Source organism: Chrysochloris asiatica, unplaced genomic scaffold (assembly GCF_000296735.1).
Source record: "Chrysochloris asiatica unplaced genomic scaffold, ChrAsi1.0 scaffold00047, whole genome shotgun sequence".
Classification (NCBI taxonomy): domain Eukaryota; kingdom Metazoa; phylum Chordata; class Mammalia; order Afrosoricida; family Chrysochloridae; genus Chrysochloris; species Chrysochloris asiatica.
In genome coordinates, this window is record NW_006408565.1 from 19,546,400 (window position 1) to 19,562,224 (window position 15,825).

General features: G+C 45.3%; 1 protein-coding gene across 1 annotated transcript in view; it reads left to right on the plus strand.

Moving 5' to 3' along the window:
• The window catches only part of LOC102818115 (group IIC secretory phospholipase A2-like), a 30,614-nt gene that overhangs the window by 1,361 nt on the left and 13,428 nt on the right, over positions 1–15,825 (plus strand). The window contains exons 2-4 of the mRNA XM_006862407.1: positions 4,106–4,220; positions 7,392–7,536; positions 9,463–9,566. Coding sequence (XP_006862469.1) covers positions 4,106–4,220; positions 7,392–7,536; positions 9,463–9,566 — 364 coding nt within the window. The remainder of the gene's footprint in view (positions 1–4,105; positions 4,221–7,391; positions 7,537–9,462; positions 9,567–15,825) is intronic.

The window sequence follows — 15,825 nt, forward strand, 5'->3', positions numbered from 1 at the left end:
ATGGTAAGTTGGAGGGTCCGAGAAAAAGAGGAAGACCCCCAGCGAGATGGATTGGCAAAGTGACAGCATCAATGGGCTCAAGCGTGATAACAATTGTGAGGTTGGCCCAGGATCGGGTAGTGTTTCGTTTTGTTGTGCATAGGGTCGCTATGAGTTGGTGCTGACTCAATGGCACCTAACAACAACAACAATAAATACTTCCACCATCATCATTATTACTAATGGGTATCAGACACAGCGCTGGTTGTACAAAGTAGTCATGACCCTTATGGACTTACTTGTAGGCTCTTTTGTTCAATAATCCACAGGGAGAAAAGGCAACCAGTGTTTCATCACTGTCTGTAGATGATGAATTGATGGGTCTGAACAATGAAGCAGATGGTAGCTATTAGAGACCCCCAAGCTGCTGACTGTTGTCTTAGAGACTGGCACAGGTGTGCATGCATGCCCCTCGTTGAGTCTCTAGCCTTCTAGCCCTGTGCTCTTGGCTGTGTTTCAGACAACCCAAAGCACCTCCAAGCAATCAGTTAAAAGAAAACAACCACACTTACCTTGCCTGCATCATAGTTATGCTTGTAAGATTCTCTGGTACCTTCAAAATGCCACATGGACAAGAGGTCCAGGCAGGGAGGTGCACAGAGCTCTGGATTGGGAGTTAGGGACCAGCGTGTAGGTCCTACGTGGATCTTTTTCAGGCACTTCTCCTCTCTGAGTCTCAGTATTCTCAGCCATCAAATAGGAACATTCTATTGATAGGGTTGTAATGAGGAGTCAGTGAGACCCAGTTCAAATGCCACCTCCTTTGGGGAGCTTTCTGAGACCTTTTCAGAAGAGCTCACTGCTCACTTATCCGAGCTCACAGGCATTTACTTACATGACTGCCAGAGTAATGCTCATCACCCTACTTGATCTTAGGTCAGACTTGCTGAATCCAGACTCCAAATCGGAGGAGAAGTGAATCACACTTGTTAAGAAGTAAGTGTGGCAGGCATGGGCAGTGGAGAAACCAGCATACAGGAGAGCTGTTCCTGAGACCTCAGCCGGTCAGTCCTCCAGTGAACATTAGAGCCGGGTGCAGGCATTTCAGAGTTATCCTGAAGAAGGTTAGGGAACCAGTCACTGAAACCATCACCTCAGCCAGGCATTGTCTGAGCGTGAGGTCTGACAGCCAGGAGGGGTCATGACCTTGGGCCGGACTACAATTCCCAGTAAGAGGTGTAGCTGTCAGAATCAGCAGCAGTTGAGATCCCAGCCCTGAAAGGACAATTGCCAGAAACTATGCTAGCATGCAGGAAACACTGGAGCCTCACGTCATGGGACTTTGGTCTCTATTTTCGTACTTACCTGTTTGGTTTCTCCAGATGACTCAAATCCCTCTTTGGGTCAAAATCTTGTTTCATTTGAAGAGCACATTGTTGGTGTCTAATAAACACCCACCCAATTTAAATATCAGTACACCAGCCTGTCAATTTATTGTGCTCTGGTGGCTTGCATGTTGCTGTGATGCTTGATGGGAGCTATGCCACTGGCGTTTCAAATATCAACAGAGTCACCCTTGGTGGAATGGTTTCAGCAGAGCTTCCAGACTAAGATTTGTTGTTGTTGTTGTTGTTAGGTGCCATTGAGTCGGCACCAACTCATAGCGACCCTATGTACTGCAGAACGAAACACTGCCTGATCCTGGGCCAACCTCAGTACTGTTAGGGAAAAAGGTCTGGCGATCTTAGAAACATTATGGATCACAATAGAACATTGTCTGCCTCACTTGCTTTGTCAGTTGCTAAAGGAAAACATAAAGTTTGGTGAAGTAGAGGGCCCGAGAGATCCTCAAGGGGATGGGTGGGCACCATAGGCACAACAATGGACTTGAACAAGCTGTTGATAGTGAGCGTGACACAGAACTGGGCAGTGAGTCCTTCTTTTATACTTAAGGTCACCATGAGTCATAGCTGACTCCATGGGAGTTGTCTATCTAAAATATTGTGATCTCTTTCTTTGTCTCTGCAAAGAGTCATCACCTACTTATTCGAGAGACAGTGGGTTCCTTTTTCATGGAGTGAATCTGCACACCATTATTTTTTTTTTGGCCTCAAAAGAGAAAAAGGAAACAAGCCTAGAGAGATGTTACCTAATTAAAAGCACCCTGTACAGCCTTTGAAATGAAGGTTGACTGGGACCAAGCCTGGTATTTTGCCAAAGAAGGCAAAAATTGCCAAGGTGTCTGATGCTTGGTAGCAGGGTGTTCATTCTGAAGTTTTCCTGGGAAACTTTACCACACAGTGTAAATCTAGCAGAAGCTTCACACCTGCCAAATCCTCTAGGCCCAAGAGAGTTATTGTCCACACTCCAAGTCCCATATCAGATTAAGCCTGGGGACCCAGTTATTGTTCACACTTATCAGATTAAGCCTGGGGACCCAGAAAAACCACTTGTACTTAAAGGAGAGTATTAACCAATCATATGGGGGCTCCACATAAGCAATGCTGAGCCCACGCTCTCCCCTGCTGCCTTGCTGGAAATGTGCCTGATGTTGGTATCATCATCACTGCTCATAATAATAAGAATGGTATATTTACTGCTAGGAGTCCCTGAGTGGTGCAAAAGGTTAGAGGTTCAAATCTGTCCAGAGGCACCTCAGAATAAAGGCCTGGTGATCTGCCTCTGAAAAAAATCAGCCATTAAGAGCTCTGTGGTGCACAGTTCCACTCTAATGAGTTGGAAGTCACTCGATGACGTGTAACAACACTATTTACCGCTACGGCATTTTGTAAGACAAAGTGATTTTGCTTCCATTGTTGCATTATTGCTCTTGGTCCTCATAACAAACCTGTGAAGTGTGAGCTCGAGGAAGTTACTCCACCTCCCTGAGTCCTAGGGTCCGCATCTCTAAAATGATAATAACATCTACCCCCTTAAAGTTTGTTATGAGGATTTAATAGCTTACTACCTGTGAAACGCTGGAAGAGAGGAGTGTCTGACATTTAATAATCTCTTAATGAATGTTCAAAGTTACCAATGGCTATTTTTAGTGTTATTTTACAGGAGAGGACACTGAGACTCAGGGGCCTAGGTTTATGAATGTGAGGCGGCAGTGATTCAGTAGAAGTATTCTCATCTTTCATGATGGAGACTCAGGTTTGATCCCCGACCAATGTATGTTGTGCGTAGCCACTGCCCATATATCAGCAGTGGATTGCATATTGTTATGGACTCTGGCATGGTATTGGAGGATAAGTGCTACACTGCTAACCACAAGGTTGGCAGTTCAAACCCTCCAGCCATTCCTTAGAAACCCTATACAGGGTTCCTATGAGTCAGGATCCACTTGACAACACTAAACAACAACAAGAAACATGATGCTAAACATGGTTCACTGGAGCTTCCAGATCAATAGGAAGAAAGGCCTGGTGATCTTCTCCCAAAGCCAATGAAACTCTGTGGATCAGAAAAAGCCCAACCCACAAATAGTCATGGGAGTGGCACAGAACCAGGCAGCATTATATTGGCTCCAAGTTGGGGTCTAACACCAACAATAAGATTATGAACTAGAGCCCTGGATATTAAGGAAGAAAACCACCGTGGGATTAGAATACAGATGAGGCTGAACATTACTGAGCTGGAGTTCCCTGATAAACAATACATTAAGTGCTGTCGAATCGGTTCCACCTCATAGTAACCCTGTATAGGGTTTTTGAGGAGCGGCTGCTGAGTTTGAACTGTTGACCTTGTGGTTCAAACTGACCTTTCAGTCCAGTGCTTTATTTTGCAGTGCCACACCATGACCCCAACACACTCCATGTGTCCTTTAAACTCAGAAGCAGAGGGAATAGGATGTCTCAAAAGAAAAAGAAAAAAAGACGGAAGAATTGTGTCTCCAAGAAAGAAATCAAAAAGCAAGCAAACAAACAAAATAAACCCACTTGCACTTTTCATATAATTTAATCCTTATTTTTATATTTAGGCCTAATACCAGAAAGAATTTCATAATCAGAGACAATTAGGTTTGAAAAGATCTCTTTGCACTGAAGGCTTTTGAAGCCTGCACCGCAGCTGGGGTTTCCTGCAGATGTGGCCTCACCTCACCTGGGTCCTTTCCTCCCCTCAGCAGGAGTTCAACAAGCAGACCCTTCGAGCTCAGGCAAAAGTGTCAAAGTGTGACCTTCTGGTCTACTCTGCAGGAATGAAGCTCATCACTGTTCTTGCCATCTACATCTCCTGCTGTAAGTAGTAAGCCCGACAGAGCGCCGAGGCACTGTCCTTGTCTGTTTCTGAGCCATCCAGGTGGTATCCGATGAGGGTAAATCACGAGTCACAGACAAGAGGGAAGTGGAGCCAGCTCCCACCCAATTCCTCATACTTTTGTTTCTTTTGCAAAATGGACTGATCTCAGTGTGGGCATCTCACACTACTTCCAGGGATCAAAGATTGTTCAGCATTTGCTAAGGAAGAGGAAGTTTGACTACTGTTTCCCATTGCTTCCCCTTGTCTCATGCCCAGGGTTTTTTTCCTTTGTAAATGCTCAGTGATATAGTGTAGTGGGTTATGAGCTTGTTAACCACAAGCTTAGAAATTTGAATCTGTCATTCTCTCCGAAAGAGAAAGATGAGGCTTTCTGCTCCCGTAAAGATTTACAGCCTTGGAAATCCTATACAGAGTCACTATGAGTCAGAACCAACTCAACGGCATATAACCACCAACCACCTTTATTTAAAGTCACGTGAATTCCAGAGCAAAAATGCAAACATCCATCCATCTAATTTGTTGTTGTTGTTGTTGTTGAGTGTGTCAAGTAGGTTCCAACCCGTAGTGACCCTGTATGGGGTTTCTGAGAAGCTGCTGGTGAGTTTGAATCACTGACCGAGTGCTTAGTCTACAGTGCCACACCAGGACCACATCTAATTTAGAGATGATTGATTCATACCAGAAAGATACTTGATGTTAATTTTTGGCCATTATTAATCATCTCTAGAGATCCGATTGTATATTCTGCAAAGTGTCAAGGGGCCATTTACAACAAAGGTTTAGGGCCATTGAATACTCTTAGAATCTTTTTGTTTGATTCCTTGAGTGTAGATTTGTCCAGATCCATTTTTCTGTCTGTTTCAGCTGTGTGCCACCACTACCCGTTCTGCTGAGTCCATTCTCACTCAAGTGCCAGAGTGAACTATGTTCCCCAGGGTTTTCAGGGGTTCAGAAGTAGAACCTCCAACCCTTCAGTTAGCAGCCTGGTGTGTTAACCGTTTTACCACTCCACTCAGGGAACTGTTTCAACAGTGTAGTAAAAACTTTGGGGCTTCTATGTCAAAGTGTCAAAAAAGGGCTTCTCTTATTTACTCCATGATGGATTTTACGGTTGAGAAAATCATGGAGTTGGAAAGACCCAACATACAGGAAACTCTTAAGATCATAGGGGTTGGAGTACCTGCACTCAGGACATTCTTAAGATCATGGGAGGGGGCACCCACATGCAGGTAGGACCGTATCTATAGTCCCATGGTATGTCCCAAAGATCAGTGCTTGGGTGTGTTTCAATTATCTTTCTAGGGACAGGTAACAGTGACCCCACCTCCCCTGGGCTTCATGCCTCTGCCCAGCTGGATGACAAGGCACCCAAAGCCACCCTAATGAGACACAGAAGCTCCCAACTCTGTTGTGGCTTTTCTTCAAGGGCATATTTTTATTTTATTGCAGAAGTAATAAACCCATTGCTGTGGCATCTGACTCATGATGATACTATAAAGCAGGGTTGTTGTTGTAATGTGTTGTGGAGTTGGTTCCGACTCATAGGGACCCTGTACAGGCTTTCTGAGGCTGTAAATCTTTATAGGAGCCGAACACTTCATCTTTCTCCCACGGAACAGCTGTTAGTTTTGAACTACTGACCTTCCAGTTTGCAACCTGATTCGTAACCACTACGCTACCAGAACTCCTTATAAAGCAGGGTAGAACTACCCAATAGGGTTTCCAAGGCTGTAAATATTATGGAAGCAGATTGTCACATCTTTCATGGGTTCAAACCAACAACCTTTGGCTTAGCAGCCAAACACTTTAACCACGGTTCTACCAGGACTCCTTCAAAATAATTTATTGTTGTTGTTGTGAAGTGCTGTAGAGTTGGTTATAACTCATAGTGACCCCGTGTAGAGTTTCCGAGGAGCGATTGGAGGGTTTGAACTGTGATTTGCAGTTCAGTGCTGATCCCACAGCGCCACACCAGCCTATTCAATGTTGTTATTAAGTGCCATCGAGTTGGTTCCAACTCATAGTGACACTGTGTAGGGTTTCTAAGGAGCAGTTGGTGGGTTTGAACTGCCAACCTTGTGGTTTGCAGCCCAGTGCTGATCCTACAGCGCCACATCAGGCTTGTAATTTAAAAAGGGAATACATAGTAACAAAACAAAACTCTTCCTGGTTTTTGCCTGATGACAGTCCTTTTTCTACACCCACATGTATCTAATCACTTTTGAGTTTGGTATACATTCTTCTAGGCTTGACAAACACATTTAAAACATTTGAAAAGAAAAGTAATGTAACTTCCTTGTTAAAAAACAACAACAAAACAATCCAACACCGTAGAAGTATATAAAATAAATGTCACTTGTTTCTCAGCCTACCTCCTCCATCCTACTGCCTAGAGATATTGCTATTAAAAGTGTATATTTCCAAGACATGTAATTTAGTTATTATCCCCTTATTGGTGGACATGTGGGTGGCTTCCAGGTTTGTTTGTTTTTTTATACTAACATAAAAAAAAAGCTAAACATCCTTGTTTTGCCCACTTTCATAAGCATTTTGTAGAAGTAAAATTACTGGGTCCACATGTATTTGCCATTAAAAAAAAAAAAAATGGATTGAAGGCAACTTCCTGCCTCTTCAGTATTTTGTTTTTCCTGTGAGGTTGTAAATGCCCAATGATGCATGTAGGAACTGGCATTTCAGGCTTTGCTTTTTTCTGTTTAATATTGCAGCAGACCTGAGTGTATTTCTTCCCAGGAGGGTGGTTTTCCATTTTGCGACAGCCGGAAGGAGAAAGAGTAGAGATTGTGGTTAACAACAGAACATTTTCCCAACGTCATGGAAACTGGATTTGCATCCAGGTTTAGCAAGAAATGAACTGGGTTATGGGGATAAATCTGATCCCATTTTTTTACCCACTGAAGGGGCTACTGATGCCAGCAAGATTGGGTTGAACCACAAGGCCAGGGGTTCAAACTCAATAGTCGCTCCTCTGAAAACCTATACAGGGTCACTGTGACTCGAACTGACTCCACAGCACTAACAACAAGATTGCAGATGTTAGGGGAAGTCGGTGTGTGTGTGTGTGTGTGTGTGTGTGTGTGTGTGTGCTGTTCTCATTGGATCTCTTTTCTGCCTTATTTTCCCACTGGCAGTGATGGGTCCCACCCAGAGCAGCTTCTGGCAGTTTCAAAGAATGGTCAAACACATCACAGGGCGAAGTGCCTTCTTCTCCTATTATGGATACGGCTGCTACTGTGGCCTTGGAGGCAAAGGGAACCCTGTGGATGATACTGACAGGTGAGTGCAGACACTGGGGCTCTGAGGCCTCCCCACTTCTATATGGAGGGAAGTCCATGCTAGAAGCCTGGAGAAGGCATTAGGATTGCAAATAACAAACCAACTCCATCAAATTAAGGGGAGAACATGAGGGGAGCCACAGCATGGGTCTGGAGGAAGCCAGAGTCAGGGCTGTCCTTCTGGACTTGTCATCTGCAGAGTCACCTGAGCCCTGCTTCCAGAAGGGACTGTGCTTGGTTCCATGCTCTACTGTCACCATCCTGAAACTCTTACTTTTTGAACAAGAGGCCCTACGTTTTCATTTTGCATTTGTTGCTGTTGTTGATTTGATTCATAGCAACCCTGATAGGGTTGCCAAGGAGTGGCTGGTGGTTTTGAACTGCCACCCTTGTGGTTAAGGGTCCCGTGCTGATCCTACAGCACCATCCCAGGACTCAGTTTGTACTGGAGCCCACATCTCCTGCCCGGAGTGCTTGAAATGTTTTACCTTTCGGTCCTTGCGACAAGAATGGTCTTCCCTTCACTCCTCAGTTTTGAGGTTTATAGGCCCAGCAAGACCGACTTGTTTTCTCTCAGTCCTAATTCTGAAATCCAGGAGAAAGAATCTGAGTGGCCCAGTCTAGGACAATTGTCCATTCAGGGTATATAAGGTCTACTCAAAAAGATGGGGTATGTGTGGGATGAGTTCCCAGAAAAAGTGGGAGGTGATATAATCTGAGGAGGGTGTGGGCAGGTAGGAAATAGGAAACGTTGTCATTTTATTTGAAAAAATAAGAAGGCAAAATGGCTCATCGATTGGCACATTCAAGCTGATGTGGATAAATATGTTCCCGTAGCAGGGTCCAAAATGCCACTCCAGGAGTTTGGTTCCTCTGGGTTGGGTTCATGTGACCCTAGAATGTTCTGGTTAGGAGGACCTAAGAGTCCTGGAATGGAACTGTCACTCACGAAGTGCCCATATGTGCTGATTCCTGGGACTGATGATTTGCACATGAGGCCTACTGTAATCCTCAAGATGAGGCAGGATGTACCCATTTTGCAGGTGAGGACAGTAAGGATATAAGAAGACTACTAAACAACCTACTTTAAGACATGCAGCTTCTTAGTGGCAAAGTCAGGATATGAACAAGAATTTGGCTGTTTCAAAGGCCATGCTCTTTCCCCAACACTTTGAGCCTCCCCACTGTCTAAGTCCCAAAGGCCTGGGTCAAATTGAACACAAGTCGGAGATGACAGACAGCATAGAGCCGGCTTGTGGGCAGGAATGGTTGGCCAGGGCATCAACCTGAAGCATTTTCTTCTCTCGTTTGTTTGAATCCCAGGTCAGGTTGCTGTGTCTCTGCCTTCCTGTGCTTCTTTTGAGGTTGAGGAGATGGACTATGAGGGCTCTTCTCTGGCTATTTTCTTTTCTTGAATGCCCTCCTGTCTGGTCCCCAGCCTGCAGTCAACTGTGAGTGATAGACAGCAAGGCGTGGGTCTGCTTCTGCTGTCAATTGTCTCCTCAAACACTATCACAGTGCTTGGGTACATAGGAGGCACTTGGTAAACATTTGTTGAATGAAACACACGCAGAGCTAGATTTGCATCTTGGACTCTTCACTCTCTAGTTGAATAATTCTGGGAAACTTAACCACTCTGAATCTGGTTTCTTCTTCTATAAGTGGGAACAATGATGATGCTTCACAGACTCACTTTGCGGAGTGAATGAGCTAGCAACAGGTTCTAGAAAGAACCTCAGAATGATAATGGTTATTTGTGATCAGTCATTTCCTTCCTAGCCTTTGGCTTCTTCTCACCCATGAGAAGAGACAGGAGGGTACTTTCCTGCTCCTACCTAAGGTCTTCCTTCCAATGGACACCCCCCCAGGAGCCCCCACCCTGGAGGCAGCTTGGAAAGCCCCTCACTCCCTCCCCTCTGGCCCTCAGATGCTGCCTGACACATGACTGCTGTTATGAGAAGCTGAAACAGGTCGGCTGCCAGCCCGTGTTGAACAGCTACCAGTTCCACATCACCAATGGCACTGTGGTTTGTGAGTACCTTCTCTTAGAGCCTGGGCCTTCCCACCTCCTTCTGACCTGGAGAGATTTTAGGAAATGAGTCTTTGTGTCTCTGGTCTCTCCTACCCACTGCTGGACCACCAGCACGCTCCCGAGCATGAAGACCTACTTATGTCATGGAGTCAATTCTGACACATAGTGTCCCCGTGTGACAGAGTTACTGTTGTTAAGTGCTGCTGAGTCAGTTCCGACCCACAGAGACCCTGTATAGGGTCTCCAAGGAGCAGCTGGTGAGCTTGAACCACCAACCTCGCTGTTCAAACCAACTTCGCAGTCCAATGCATTCACCCACAGTGCCACACCAGTACTCCGTGTGTGGCAGAGTAGACCTGCCCTATAGGGTTTGATCTATAGAAATACATCACCAGGTCTTTGTTCCATGAAGCTACTGAATAGGTTCTAACCACCTACTTTTCAGTGAGTGGCTGAGCACTTTACCAGGCCTTCTTTGTACATAGTAGGTGCTCAACAAATATTTGTTGCCTGAGATTATATTGAGTTTCACAGCTTCCCTTGGCAACTGTTGTTGTTGGGAACATTCCTCCTTCTGTCTGTCATGTGTTACATAAAACAGCTCAGCTGTCTTTCAATAGAACAAATATTCATTAAGGGTGACTGCATGCCAGGCACTGTGATAGGTGCTGTGGGGACCATGATTGTAAGCCAGAGGGGAAGGGACAGAAATGAGTACAGTGTTGAGGCCATTTAAGGGGAAAGGGACAAGGCAAGAGTGAGCAGGTGGAGTGAGGGTCCAGGATGTAGGGAGTTGTCCCCGATCTCCTGAAACCTGTGTGGATAAGGCAAATCCAGACTCTGAAGAGCAAGCCCACTTGAAGGCTCCAGACAACTGTCTTCCTAGGGAACAGTTATCACTGCAGGGTAGCCAGTGGTCCTATCTGGGCTCATGGGTGCCATGAATCTCTTACCCCTCCCCCAGGCATATTTACTGTCAATTGTGAGTTTCCCTACAGTCCATCGGTCTCTTCCCAGATCAGAAAAACTATCATCTCCCCCTCTCATCTCCAGTGTCAGAGGGTGGGTTCTGTACCTCCTTTTCATATTGGGTACTTAGCGCTCAGACCCCAGGTCTCCCCAACACCCCAAACACAGAGTTCTGGCTTAGGGAGTCAGCAAGGGTGGAGGCTTCCCACCCTGGGGACATCAGCAGCCCCTCCACAGTGACCCAGCCAGTGAGTACAGACAGACCCCAGCCATCCTACTCCCACTCTGCCAAGCCCCTACTCCCAGGCACAGGGCTGAGAGCCGGGAGATCTGTTTGCCACAGATCTACAGATATCGGAAGGGCCTGCTTCTGATATGTGCTAGAACCTCCAGGAATCAGCAGAGACATTCACTTGCTCAGGACTGACTGAGTGCCTATCAGTGCCCATCCAGGGACAGTACTGCACCAGAGACCAGGGCCATGGTTCCAGATGTTGTTGTTGTTGTTGTTATGTGCCGTGGAGTCGGTTCTGACTCATAGCGACCCTGTACAGGATTTCTGAGGCTGTGAATCTTTATGGGAGCAGAAAGCCTCATCTTTCTCCCTCGGAACAGCTGGTAGTTTTGAACTGCTGACCTTGATAGGCAGACCAAATCGCTACTCTTTTTCATTCACAGTCTTGTGGAAGCTCCATAGCTGAAAGCACCTTTAGAGACCACTCAGAGCAAGCCCTCATTGTAGTGATGGGGACCCCAAGGCCCACAGGACATGGTTCCATCCAAGACAAAAACGCATGCATCTGGAGTCTTTCCAGTGCTCTGCAACACACTACCTGGCCTGAGTTTTCTGGACCTCAGTTTTCGGATCCATCAAATAGGTGTAGTAGTAACAGTTACACCTTATGATTATCTATGCTAGACATGACGGCCCCCACCTAGTTTATATGTATATACATTCATGTGTATTCTTAACCCATACAGTTACTTATCTTCTGGCTTGCTGAAGAGTAGATTAAACAACACTCACCATAGTGATATCTATGTAAGTGGCTGGCTATAAAAATCCTAGTACCAGGTTACAAATCGGGCTATAAAAACCCTAGCACAAGGTTAGCAGTTCAAAACGACCAGCTGTTCTGCAGGAGAAAGATGAGGCTTTCTGCTCCTGTAAAGATTTAAAGCCTCGGAAACCTGGTACAGGGTCACTTTGAGATGGAACCGACTCCACGGCCCAGAACAACAACAACCACATTCATGATGGGCACTCCTGACAAAGGTGACTCTTTTTGCCATTTTCACTCTCTTTAAACTATTTTTGGATAGCCATCTGACCTTTCTTTCTCTTATACTGATTCTTCTTAAGAATAGTGTATGACTTCTTCTTTTTCTTAGGACTACCATGAAATTTCAATACAAGATGAAGACTGGATTCCTTTTGGATGCTGTAGTCTAAACCCTTTTTCCAGTTGCTTGTGGAAAAAGATCAGTCTTTACTAAGCAAGAAGAATTTCTTCCTAATCTTGTATCTTGACTTTTACTTTTTCATAGTGGTTACAAGTCAGACTGCTAACCTCAAGGTCAGACGCTTGAAACTATCAGCCGTTCTGTGAAGAGAAGGATAAAGCTTTCTGCTTCCATAAAGATTTACAACCTCAGAAACTCTATGTAGGGTCACCAGGAGTCGGAACCCACTCCACTGCACACAACCACCACCATTGTATACGAGTGATGGTCTTCCCTGTCCTGGGGTTTTATGAAAATCTGCATCTTGGAGGAGGTTTGGTTGCAGATGACGGATGACGGGTTGGAAAAGCCCACCATGCTAAACCTTTGAAGCAGTAATTATTAGTTCTGTTTTTGAAGAATACTTGAGATTCAGAGAAGTTACTGAGATGGCCAAGGTCACACAGCCAGGCAAAGAAATGCTGAGATTGAACCCAGAGTTCATTGTGCCTTGCACCACCTTGCCTTGTGGCACTGGTTGTGGAGACAGTGCTGAGTATGTGCTTGACTTCAGGGCTCAACCTCAAATGTAAGTCTTACTGGCCTATAGCAAACTTCACAGGATGCTCCACCCTAGCTCAGGGAGAGGATAGAAGCAGCGGAGGTTTGCTCCTCTGAAATGCCCTAGATCTTTCCATTCTTACTAAAATGCCTGGAGTGGAGTGAGCACATGTTTTGGAGTCTGGCAGGATGATACCTTAATCCCTAATGCACTTGATTGCTAGGTGGGTTTGAACTGCAAGGTTGGCGGTTCAAGTTCACCAGCCGCTCCTTGGAAACCCTATACAGGGTCGCTATGAGTTGGGACCAAATTGCCAGCACTTAACAACATCCCTTCTAACTGGGTAATTGGACAGGCTGCCCTGGGGCATTAGACCCCTCATCTGTAAAGTGGAAATTCTCATCTTTACAAGGATGCTGCCAGATAGACAAGAATAACCCAGCGAAAGGGTCTGGCACATATTAAGTGTTTAGTTTATGCCCTTTCTTTTAGATGCTGAGATTTTTTTTTTCTTCTCCTAAATCTCCTTTCTCCCTCTACTTTGGGGGGAAGGGCTGGGTTCTGTTGATTACCATACAGGACTTTTTTTTTTTTGATGCTTTTCTTTGGATTTGCATCCCCTCAGACCAATGTCATTGACCCTTTACAGGATCAAATCTCCCCTTTTGTTGCTGTGTGCCTTAGAGCCCATTTTTGACTCATAGTGACCCAATATGACAGAGTAGAAACTTCCCATAGGGTTTTCTAGGCTGTAATCCTGGTGTGGAGTGGTAGGATAATTGCTGGACTGCCAACTACAAGGTCAGCAGTTCAAACACACCAACTGTTCCTTGGGAACTTCATACAGTATTGATAGTTAATCCAAGAAGAATGAAGTCCTTGACAACTTCAATCTTTTCTCCATTGATAAGAATGTTGTTTATTGGTCCAGTGGTGAGGATTTTTGTTTTCTTGACATTGATAATTACTGGGTCAAGGACTTCATTTTTCTTGGATCAACTATCAATACTCACAGAAGCAGCAGTCAAGAGATCAGATGACGACGTATTGCATTAGGTAAATCTGCTGCACAGGAACTTTTTAAAGTGTTGAAGAGCAAAAATGTCAGCTTGAGGACTATGGTGCACCTGACCCAAGCCATGGTATTTTCAATAAGCTCATATGGATGCGAAAGCTGGACAATGAATAAGGAAATTCGTAGAAGAATTGATGCCTTTGAGTTGTGATGTTGGAGGAGAATACTAAAAGTGCCATGGACTGCCAAAAGAACCAATAACCTGTTTTGGAAGAAATGCAGCCAGATTGCTCATTAGAGGCCAAGATGGCCAAACTTCTTCTCTCATACTTTGGACATGTTGTCAGGAGGGAACAGTCGCTGGAGAAGGATTTCATGTTTGGTAAGACAGAGGGTCGGAGAAAAAGAGGAAGACCCCCAATATGATGAATTGGCCAAGTGGCAGCATCGATTAATGCAAATGTGGCAACAGTAGTGAGGTTGGCCCAGGATTGGACGTTGTTTCGTTCTGCTGTGCATAGTGTTGTTATGAGTCGATGCCAACTTGATGGCACCTACCAACAACATGGAAGAACATCAGATTTACATTCATCCTATCATATTTCATTTCATTGCAATAATTACAATCCCTTCCATGCATCATCTAATAACAAAAGGGTACACCCCACAGGCCTGCCCCCACCCCTGGGCTTCAGCACACAGCCCCTCTCTTCCCTGAGTCCAGTGTCCCCAGCCGCTCCATCTGCCCCAGTCATCATCTCTGTCTCCATCCCTGGTGTCACTGCCTCTCTGGGAAAGGTCACGCTGTCCACTCTTCTCATTTGATGGTCCCAGGGACCTCTGATCCTGGGCTGCAAAATCAATCACTCCCCTCCTTTTGTCAAAAAACATCTACCTCTATATTTCTGACCCTCAAAGTCAGTCCTGATGGCAATTATTCACTATTGTACCACAAGAGTCTTATCCTCATTTCCTTTTGCCAGCCCAGTCCCAACAGATTGGAAATCATTCAGTGGAGGTTCTACCTACCCCTGCCTCATCTGGAACTAGGCTCCCTCTTGAAAGCTTGTAAGCCCATCACTTCTTGCCTTTCTAGCGCCCCTCCCCCCATTTTGGATAGCCAATATTCAAGTTGCCCATCCCTGTCAACCCTGTGTACTGAGGGGGTGGGAGTGATCCTTGCTGTAAAGATTTGTTCCCTTTTTTGAGCTACTACATCCATAAGTATAGGTAAAATTAATCAAATTGCAGTGGGTTACTCTTTTATTTTTATTTATTTTTTCTCCTTTCCTCTTCTTTCTTCTTCTAGTCGAGATCTGATCATCCAGCCATTGAAGCCAGGTCAAGTGGGTACTATCTGCAAGTATGGGTGTTCTTGTGCATCTCCCCTCACTTCATATCAACTGGACTCTTCACTATCCGCTCTAGTCTTCTGTGGCCATGTCACTGCCTCTGGGCCCAGGAGTCTTGCCGTACTGCTGGATCTTGCCATACTGCTGGCCATCCAGGTCTCCACCCCAGTTCACAGGAGTCTGTTGAATGTGGTCGGACTCAGATCCCAACTTCTTTGCTGTTTTTCCCCCTCTTCCCCTTATCAGTGACCAACGTGGTCACCAGCCAGACCACATGCCTGCTCATACATTCCCCTTGTGTCCTATCTTGGAAGGGAGTTTGCTCTGAGGGGACCCGACCACTTGCCTTGATGACTCTCAGGTGAACAGCTTACTTGTTCTTGTAGTAATCAATCAGACTGCTATAATTGTTTCGGATTTTTCCTGCTGGTCTTTCTTCACGCAGTATTTCCTGTTCTTCTAGCTGCTCCAGGCTGGTCTACTTGTCCTTTCCAGAGGAAATTTCCCACCTCAGACAGTTCTGGATGGGGTTCTGGTTTCCACCTATGGTCTTATGCAATGCAAAAGCTCTACAGGAGGCCTTTTTCACTGAGTAACTTGTAGCCACCTTTAAGGTATTCCAATCAGTTAAAGGTTGAAGATGGACTTACAAGCTTTCTATTGTGATGTTTCTGGCTATTCCTTTCTGCCCCCTCAAGTGTCTATTTCATTATGGTAAGCAAAGGAAACCAAGATTCAAAAGACAGCCAAGCATCTTAACATTATTCCCCTCTTTTACCCCTTCAAACCATGCCTCAATCCCTGTATCCAGAAGCCCTGTTGTTCCAAGGTTGTGCATACATCATCATTTACCTCTGTCCCACTTAGACCATGTGAACCTGCCTAACTGTTCTCCCATCAGCCTTGTTCTTCCATTT